General features: G+C 38.9%; 1 protein-coding gene across 2 annotated transcripts in view; it reads left to right on the plus strand.

Annotated features, from left to right (window-relative positions):
• samd10b (sterile alpha motif domain containing 10b) overlaps nucleotides 1–8,255 on the plus strand; it is a 54,218-nt gene extending 45,963 nt beyond the window's left edge. For both annotated transcript variants that reach the window (XM_044350615.1, XM_044350614.1), the window contains exon 5: nucleotides 6,489–8,255. In XM_044350615.1, the coding sequence (XP_044206550.1) occupies nucleotides 6,489–6,511 (23 nt within the window). In that variant the 3' untranslated portion in view covers nucleotides 6,512–8,255. The remainder of the gene's footprint in view (nucleotides 1–6,488) is intronic.
• Nucleotides 8,256–10,881: the final 2,626 nt, after the last annotated feature.

Genomic DNA, 10,881 nt, shown 5'->3' on the forward strand with positions numbered 1-10,881 from the left:
GGACTCTGCAGCATTTAGAGGGAATTGCAACATGTTTGTTGCTTTCCTTGTTTCCTATGAGCTCCATATCATTGTGCTCTTCTTAATCGTGGAGCATCCTGAAGAGCAGAGGCATTTCTGCAAAAATACTTATTTTTTATTTTAAAAAAAAGCCAAGCATTTGCTCTAAATGATCCATTTCCCTTAACATAAGTGCCTCTGTCTGAAATTGAATATTTGTTTTGGTTTTGGTTCAGACAGAGCAATGAAGTTGTTTCTGCCATCAGCTGATCATTATGAACTGATGGTGAAGGGCTCTTACAATCACCAGTTTCATTCAAAGGAATAAATGAAGTGGTCTTTGCAATCTGACAAGCTCACACTCTCACTTTCTGATCATTCATGCTGCTGATGCTGTTACACTTTTTTCTGCGTATTCCTACTCACTGCAGTCTGCTTTGAGGTAAGTGCTTGTTAGAGATGATATAAATAACTCTGAGTTTGATGTCCGTTTTAATCTTTTCGTGGCCCACCTTTGGGACCTGAAAGTGTGTTTGTAGACACAACATCAACTGTGTGTGAGAGCTCCACGGCAACACAGCAATATAAAAGTGAGATAAAGAGAGGGAGAAGGAGGGGTAGATGTCATATAAAACATAAGGAACAATAGTGCAGCCTTGTAATCTATACAGACTAAGTAAGTCATATAAACAGGCTTCTGATAGTGGGATGAGATTTTAAAATGTAATCAGTCCATCTGAAGTCATGAAATAGCGCATAAAATACTTTAAGCATTTTCCAGCATTTTCAATACCTATTTAGAAACCTAACAAACTTCATCTGATAAAGCAGATACAAGAAAAGTCATTCTTGAATCAACAAACAAAAGTAGAAAGTAAGCCGCATAAATAACCAAATGCAATGAAAGAACAAGGGGATCTGTCACAGAAGAAGATCAGCCAATGCATGCAGGGCTGAATTGAGCTGCTATTCAATTGTAATAAACATTTAAGAGAGAAATCCTCTTTATTAATCCTAATTTAATCCAATATTATAGGATTCACAAACCAAAAAGCCCTTTCTTTGAATTGGTGATGATACAAATCCGGGGTAGGGGGAGACCTCTGGTATTTAGTGAACAGGATTCACAGGGGAGTGACAGGAAACATAGGATGACATGGAAAAAAGATCCCTGTCCGGACTCAAACCAACGATGTCATGGTTACATGGCATGTGCCTTAAACCAGTGGCTCACCAGGACACCAAAACTCACTCTGTATTGTTTCCTCTCAACATTTTAGCTCATTCCTCTCAGAAAATTACTGTATAGGAAATTGTTTTTATGACATATGTACCATACCATCTGGCATGTTGAATTGAATTGAATTGAATTGAATGAAATTAAATTTAGAGATTGAATGCAACTGAATGGTCAAGAGAAATGATTAAATTTCTGTTGGACACTTCTATTAATAGAGAAATGCAAATGTAATTTGCCAGTCCAGCAGGTTCTGACTCTAAGCTATAAGGGCAAGCTAATTTGGTAGCCTCATAAAACACCTGAGGTTCATAGGGTTAGAGGGTATTCAGAGGTAGGACGAGGTAGGAAGCGTGTGAGGGGGTGATAATGGGAGCGGTTTCAGAGCTGAAAATTAAATGAGAAGTGTGATGAGGTAGTTATAAGGGCAGAGGTGATGAAGTGTGTCTGGAGCGAACATTTAAAAAAAAAAAAAAAAAAAAACAGTTCATACTAAAATTACAATCCTGTCATTATAAGCATGACAACTGACACTGCAGTAAAGTTTATGCAACCAGCAAGTTAACCCATGTCTCTGCATCTCAGCCTCCTTTCAAACTGCTGAAATGAATGAGGTCTATCCAAGAGGAATGTAAAGGTCATCACATTTCTCTAAACAACTCATGCAGTATGCAAGTGATTTGTGCCAAGATAGTGACGTGGCTCTAAGAATGACAATGTCAGACAGTCTGTCAGTTCGACTTTGGTCCAGACTAAAATATTTTAACAACTGATGGATTGGATTGATTGATTGCCATTCAATTTTGTACAGAGATTCATGGTGCCCAGAGGATGAAGTCAGTACACTTTCAGGACTTTGGTCATGCCCTGACTTTTCCTGTTTGGCCACCCGCAAGTAAAAGATTTCACTTATCCTGAGAAATATGTCAACATCTATTACATGGACCAGTACAGTTTTTGTAGAGCCATTCATGCTGCCTAGATGATGAATCCTAATGACTTTGGTGATCCCGTGACTTTTTCTCTAGAGTCACCATAAGGTTAGCCTTTGTAATTTTGAGTGAAATGTCTCAACCACTATTGGATGGATTTTCATGGAATTTGGTGCAGACATTCATGTCTCCACCAGAATTAATTGCTATAACCAGTGATCCCTTAACTTTTAATTTAGTGCCATTATCTGCTCAAAATTTGAATTGGGTCTATCCATTTTTAAGGCCAAATACCTGCCTATTCAGATGGTGAACATGGTAAGCATTAATTTTGTGAAACTTGTTAGTTTTGTCATTATTAGTATGTTGCCATACTAGTGTTAGCATTTAGCTCAGAAGTAGAGCTTCTTAGTCTTGTGTAGACATACAGTGACACTCTGTATGAAGATGGTGATACAGGTAGGAGGGAAAAGATGCTGATTTTTTGACTGGCGAATGGGGGTTGATATGTGTGAAGAAGCATGATGATGGTGAGATGGAAGTATGAGGACTGAAGGTGAGAAAGAAACAGCCAGACTTGTCGCACAGCAGCTGATGCACCCTCAGGATTTGCTCTGTAGAAGTAAAGCACAGGCCCCTATGGTTCACAGTACTCAACACAACCTAACACACGCTTCCAGCTACTCTTCCCAAATGATTCTCCCAATACATTTACAATTCTGGTGTGATTCAGTGGAGCCTTGTGTCATAACGCCTGTCAGGTCTGATTTATCTCCAATGGATTTACCAAAAATTAAATATTGATCTCACATGAACTTTTGAAAAGAGGATGAAAATTCGTATAAGCTTGAATCTGATGTGAGTGTCTCCAATCTGAGCCTGTGGGATAAAATCTGAATATGGAGAAGGGATATAAGGAAGAATAGGGGGCAAGAAGACAGAGAGGTGAGATGTTTAACCGAGAAAAAAACAGGATGAAATTGACAGATCCCAGAGATAAAGAAATGAGAAGGGTAAAGAGGTTAATGAAGGAGCATGGATGGTAAAAAAAACTTGGTCTGATAGTATTCCCTGACTGTGGGGTTCTACTTTCTGCTCCATGCTAATCTTGCTCAAAGCGCCATAATAACATTTCACACTCAACATAGAATCACATTATTTCTCTTGCAAATTATTGTTTAAAATGTCATTTTCCACACAAAAACCAAAGAAAGAATGTGAGAAAATTAATTTTAAAAATCATGTATCTGTGTCAGAATGAGATAGATATTTTTTTGTTTCATAGAAAATGTGTAAAGGTGTATGCAATGATATTTTTACAATGGATTTTTCTTTTTTAATTAAGTAAGGTTAGCTGTGGTGACTTTTATCAACCCTTCAGAGCTCGAGGACACTTTTCTTTTGTGTGCGTCCTTCAGAGGATGCTCTATGCGGGATATTTCTCACTTCTTTTAGTACATAATGCATGAATGGAACTATAATTTCATGAATTTGATGTTTTACACAACACACAGCTCAGCACACAGGGCCCTATCAGCCGCTTTGTGAATGTGAATCAGATTTTGACTGGAGACAGCAGACAGCGAGGGAATGAATTGTACAGGCGAGCATTTTATGAAAGAGCACAAGCACTGAATCACAGGTTATTTGTTGTAGACACTTTTGGAGGAAAATTAAGTTGTCCAGAGCAAAAGAATAATTTGACTATGATAATTTAGACATTTCCACATGTTTTTCATGTGAAATGGTGAGCAAAGGGGAACCAAACATCCATAAAACATCTAAAAACAACATCACTGCCTTCCTATATCTACAATATCTCCTCCATATCTATGCTCAGCATGTTCAAAATATGGCTATTCCCATGTACCATGAGTGGGTTAAGAAGTTTCAGTATAAATAATATACACATCAATGCAAGAACCTATTGTAACTGACAAACTTTTTAACTAACTATATGAAACTATAAACTTTTTACAGCCACTTTTCAAATTTCGTGAGTGTTTGAAACTCAAAACATAGATTTTTCTTGTAGTAGAGCTAAAACCTAGGGCAAAGTTCCAGGTCATGGTTAAAGAAGAAACTTTATTGTAATTTTAAAGGCACTAACAGTTGAAAAATTCATGGAGTGTGGAAATTCAAATGAGAACATCAAAGATGAATGCAAATGCATACGTACATCTAGGCCCATCCACCACTTCAGCCTTCACTGCCACAGTATACTTTGCATTGCATTATTTCACAGCCTGTTGTTTATGTCTCCACCCTTACATGGTTGGGAAAGCTACTGTATTGTCTCTTATTATTTTTTTTTAGCATGAATTTTATATTTGTATTTTTAGACACTTCACTTACAATATTTCATGTATTTTCAGCAGCCTAGGCTTTGTAAGTCAGTGAAAGGTAAGGAGGAAGTCTTCCAGAGCCCAGAGCCATAGCTCTCTCAGGGTAGCGTGAACCATGCAGGGGTTGTTGTAACATCTGGGAGGGGGGATTCAGATCAGAGCCCAGTGGGGAATCTGCCCTCCTTCTTCTTCTCAGCCTCTGGTTGTTGGTTTATCTTTATAATAAACTGTCAGTCCCTCCTTCCTTCTCAACACATCAAATTTTCATCAAAGTCGGTCTCTGCCTTTGTGTGTAGCCATCTGCCGTGTTCTCGGTGGTAATTAGCTGAAACCAGATGACGGTGCGAATAACCCCAATGCAACCCTTGACCCTTATCCCAACACAAAAGAGCTGTTGTCGGCCGCAACTTGGTTGTCAGGGGAGACTGTCTTGATAACCATGTAGCTTTGAGATGCTCCTGTGATGTTGCCCATTCTTACAAAGCTTTACTCAGAGCTCCATGTGGTGCCTGCCAGCCGAACTGTAGCTACGAATTAGAATATGAATGAAACTCAGTGTGACAGACAGACAGAAAGGAGGAACATGTCAGTTCTCCTTAGCACAAATTTTGCCAGGTTGCTGTTCATCCTCGTCTTCTCATCCGCCTCTCCTCCGCTGCTGCACCTAGGCTGTGACGACTCCATTGGGAGCTCATTTAAAAGGATTTCTATCAGAGAATCGGTTCTCTCTGTGTCTGTACAAGCCTCTAGTCATTTCTATGCCTCTCCATCCCTCTGTCTCTCTCCATCATTTCCTGGTTCAGGTTCACTCCAGTGCCATGTTACATCTGTCCGTGTCTAGAGACAGGTGGCACTTCTTCCTCGGCTATCAGGAGAGGAGGGCTTACAGCTGAAATGCCAGCAGTCTGGAAGAGGAAAGTCTGCCTTCCCACTGACACTTGGTGTCATTTCAGGATGGAGCGGACTGGCTAGTTGTCAGGGAAACCACCTGGTCGCATCTGTTGTTTTGAGAGAGAGAGAGAGAGAAAGAGATAATGACATTGAGAAAGAAGGCTTTTTATTACACGCTGATTCACTTAATGTCATAATTATATAATAATGATGTCCTTGCTTGTAAAGATATATTAGCTCATGTGTTGATCAGCCCTGCAAACCACAGTGTATATTGAAACAGCACTGTAGAATAACACAGTACAATATGGGCATTTGTCTATATTATAAATCCAGTTGTATGGCTGTCCTGTAACCTTGTTTGCTTATTATTTCAAACTTGTACTTTCTGTTTATTTGCTCAGTCTGTCTCATTAATCACAGTTAGAGTTTCACAATATCAGTGTCTGTCTCTCTACTTACATTAGCGACATTGCAGCAATCTTCATGCGCTGCCATTATTCTCTTACTTATTTAGTCAACCAGTGTGTCATACTAAATTACTGGTTGTTATAGAGGTTGTTGCTTTGTGATTGAGTGCGGTGTGTTACATAAAGAGAGACCAGCCACACTAGTTACTCCATAATCAGGGAAGTAAGGTGTCACATGCAGATTCAGTAGGGTTGTGAGCCTAATACTTGTGCTTCTGAAAGGGTCTTAAATGTGTTTTCATTTCAATAGATGCATAGCATGGAGGGCAGACAGAGGTGCATTAATAGAGACAGACCAACAAAAAAAATTTTAAAAAAAGAAACAATTGGTCACAGCTGAAGTCTTCACAGTTCTTGAAACAAAAAGAAAAGACGTGGAAAACGAACCGAAGTAACATTTAAATCCACTAAATGCGTTTAAACATGCTCGTATAGAGTCTGTTGGTGTGTCCATGAAATGAAGTCCATCCTTTGTGTTTTTGACCATGCACTGAGGGGAATTATGTGAGAGAAAACCATTGCTGCACTTTAACCTCTGCTTTTTTGGTCTGTGTGAATCCTAATTATGTATCCCCCCCCCTCTCCTCTGTCTCCCTTCCCTCTCTTTCTGCAGCCTCCTTTGGAAACTTCTCTTAGCTCAACCCTGGATCCATTTGGCAGCCCCTTCCCTCATCCTCTGTCACAATACGTCTCTAGGAGCCATGGAAGCGCTGCTGTCTTCAGATATGTGAACGGAGAGTCAACGAGTGAAAGGGAGGAGGACGAGCCTATAGACTACATGCCAACCAGTCTGGAGGATTCTCATTCAAGACAGCCAATATGGTTTACAGACACTGAGACACAGAAAAAGCCCCGTTCAAGACAGGGATACCCACTGTAACATAGTGATAAGATGTAAGAATCACAACCCAAGTGATGATGTAGGCCTGTCACTGGTATATGCTAGATCACGGCAAATATCCTTTTGGTTTTCTGTCTCATTTGGATTGGACTAATTTTACAATTTAAACAGAAGCTCTGTGACAAAAACACACAGCTTTATTTTTGACATAACATGACCTTTACATGTGCACTCTATCTCTCTCTCTCTCTTCTGGTTAAGGTCATTACATGAATAATTCTTCAGCATGATTTTACATCACCTAAACCTTTGAATCCAGTGACTCTGACAACATGTGTCTGATGGTATGAATTAGGTAGTAGATTTACATGCAGCGCCACCATTTGGCCACTGGATATGAAGTGAAAGAAGGCCCCAATCGATCTCCATCTCCCTCTGAAGCTGCAAAACCAAGCCTGTTCAGAAGGAATTAGAGCTGGTCTTAAATGCATTTGACTAACGCCAATAAAATCCTAATCAATTCCTCACCCACAGGTCACAGTGCATTTTCCTCTCAGGACTTGTTTTGGCATTGTAGTTTTATGGATCAACAATAACACTTAAAACCGAATTTCATTCCCACAATCATTCTTTTTGTATTATGACTGATCTGCAGTATGTCAGTGAGAAATTAGAAATATATATATATACAGATTGAGAATTGTAGAATAACATACACTGTAAATCTATGTATACTTTAACAGTAACTTAGTCTTTTATCAATGGAATAAATCCGGAGGACACAGACTTGCTGTATTGTGATAATCACTGATTGTCTATGCTTGATAAAGCAATAATTTAAATGGTATTGAGTAAAGAGGAATAACTGTACTGAGTAAACATTAAAAAATCTTTTTGCAATTGTTGAAGTTGAAATCCACATTATGAGTGTCTGCTGAGGGAAATATATACTTATTGGCAGCATTGTAGCTTATTTCCCTTGTGTGTGCTACTGTATACTGTTTGTCATCTCTCGCACACAAATATGAAAAAGCCTCTGTTGAACTCTTCCCCATTTTCTGTCCCTGGTGTGACACTGATTTCAAATGCTCAGAAATCAAAATGCTGTGACAACTACTCAGATGCAAGATTCCCAACGTGACTGAAGCGAGCACCTTTGACGTTTCCGTAGACAGCAGCAGACAGCTATGTGTGATGATGATGATGATGATGATGATGTTAAAGTCACGTAAATAAATAAATAAACTTCCAACAAACAAAACTTCCCCTTCCAACATCCTTCCATCTGTCCTTTGATAAGGAGTCTTTGGGAAATTTGAGTAATTGACTGTTAAAAGGGAGAAAACTCACTGTATTATTTTTGGATTACCTGATGTACTGTAAATATGAACTCTTTTGGTTTACTTTGTCAGATGATTGATGGATTGTTTGAAATGCAAAAAGGAAAAATAAAAATATTTATCTGCTTTACAGATATGAAGACATATGGTATGGAACATGATGAAAGCTGTCTTTTTAGAATAAACTAATTGAGATGAAGCTTTGGTCCTGATTTTCAATTGTATTACTATAATGTATTTACTGTATTTACTATAGAAACACTGCAACATCTCTCATTTCTCACGTTTTCATCTCTGTGCACATACAGTATACACACATGTACACATACAAAACCAAACACTTTAATTTAAAGGCCTCCTCATATGAAGCTAATATGAAGCTTCAGCCATATTTTTCAAAGTTAGTCTTTTTAGTGTCAAATTTCCTCTTCTTGTTACTATCCTTTCACCACAGCTCATGCAATAGGCAAACACAAAGAGGGAATTTTATACTAAAAGGATTGTAACTGTGGATGATATCCACTTCATTTGACTAACTCAAACTGCCGAAGCTTCATATTAGCTGCAATTAAACTTTTCAATACATTTTTTCAAAGAATGAGGACTGTGGATTCTGAAGTGCATTTGGCAGGGATATTTTAATGTCCAGTATGAACAGGAGGGATGAATGCAGCAAGCAATTTCAGTATTCATAAGGGAACCTGACTATTTCTTTTTAAAATTGTGAACCTATCCTTTAAGTGCCACAAAAGTGATTCACGTCACTGGCCCTCTCCACAAAGTGTTCTTGGATAACTTGGACATAACCAAGAAATGCTGCACACTTTCTGTGGATCCTTGTTTCTCTTCTCTGTATTACTCTCTTTTGCTTTTCCATATTTACCTCCTTTCTTCTGCTCTTTGTTCCTGGCTTCAATCACTCCTTTATCCCAATCTTCCTTTATCCCTTCCCTTATTCATTCATTCATTCATCAATTATCATGATAAAATAGTATGTTTTCATCAATGTGTTTTGCTATAAAAATGTCCTGAACGAAGACAGAAAAAAAGCGGTTAAGAAAATAATCCTGGCATCAAGAGAAAGTACCGATAAAGTAAAGCTGAATATAAAAAGATGAATTTCAGGGGTTGAACTTTATATTTGCTAGACAGTGAAAATGTCTCACACTGTCACCTGCGCTCTAACCTGTCATTCAGGGTCCACAAGTCACGACTCTAACTCTGTAAATGCAAAACAGCGCTGCCTGCCTAAAGTGACACACAAACTGAGTCTCTGTCACTAGCTCTCTCTCTCTCTCTCTCTCTCTCTCTCTCTCTCACACACACACACACACACAAACACACACACACTGGGATCCAATTACTGAGAGACATGAAGCATCTCACCTGTTAATAACAAGGCACATGTATGATAAACAGATTCAGTGAACAGTGGCCTTCTCAACCCTGACAGAGAATAAATCAGTGGAGCAGATGGTTGGATAGTGCAGTTAATTGGGTACTGTTTACTATTAAGTGTCTTTTCTTTCTCTCCGTGATGTTTGGAAATGTGCGATTCATTTTTGAAAGCTTGTCTTTCTTCATTATTCTTTAAAACACCCAAACGCTGAGGCTTTCCATCCAGCTTGTTTATCGTTATCTGCTTGTGGCTTTGATCAGCTGGATCTCAGTCCTCTGACAGCGCTGAAAGAGAATGAGAAACATTCTGTCTTGTCTCATCAACTACTGTTAAGGAGCCCTGAAGCAGCTGCTTCAGTGGAGCTGCTCAGTGGCATAAACAGCCAAAGACGGATTTTTCTGGCCAGCGCCCAAGTGTTATTATTCCTTATACTACTACAAAGCAATTCAGTATGTAAAAGTGCATTTGTGCTCACTCAACTTTCACTGGAAAGGTCAAAAGATAAATAACACAATCAGCTGCTGGATGGACTCTTGAGGAGCCTTTTAGGGCACAGACCACTCCACCTGGCCAGTTTTAAAAACCATTAAGTAGCATTTCGCTCACTCAGCAGAGGAGGAGCGGGAACATAAATCACTGCCATGGTAAAAGGATTAATCACAGGTCAAACGAGGCCCTGCGTGAACAATTCATCAGCAGCCATTAAAGGGAACAGCAGGCAGGTTTAACTTTATCAGTTGGATAGACTTTGCAGGAGAATGGCAGCTGTCAGTCAGTGAAACGAGCTGAACATCCCCTCAAGTCTAGTGAGCAGATATCTGGTAAATCCCGGGATGTGTTTTTACCAACACACATAAACCAGCTACATATTTAAAAGTGACAAAGATGCAATGGGGATCCCTGCGCAGCTCCTGATGACTCACAAGACAACACTGCCCCTTAGTGGAACACTGATGCAGACAAACCCAGGTTGGACATTAATGGAAGTAATCCCTTGGCAGTTACAACCGTAAGTATAAACTCTAATATTACTATTAAAGAAGTATAAGTGACATATATTTTTCTTAATCTGTAAACTGAGACATATCCTTTGTATGCAATCATTTATAACTTTGACTTTTGGGAAATGTATTTATTGCTACCTTAATCATTTGATTCATTAATGCTGTCTTCTCTTGTGTTACTTTTGTTCATAACTTGGCTGTTCATTTTGTGCAGGTTAATATTATAAAACTGCTCTGTTTTGTGTGGCACTCAGTGATCAATGAATGAAAATGTTGTCATTTCTCTCTCTTTGATTTAAAAGTAATACTAATTTAACAAAACAGATTTCAAGTTATTTAAACACTAGTGATACTGTGGGCTGATACGGCACAGTCAAACAAAAATGAGGCTCTCCTGCCCTCCACTGGCAATACTGAAAACA

This window comes from Thunnus albacares, chromosome 5, assembly GCF_914725855.1.
Source record: "Thunnus albacares chromosome 5, fThuAlb1.1, whole genome shotgun sequence".
Lineage (NCBI taxonomy): Eukaryota > Metazoa > Chordata > Actinopteri > Scombriformes > Scombridae > Thunnus > Thunnus albacares.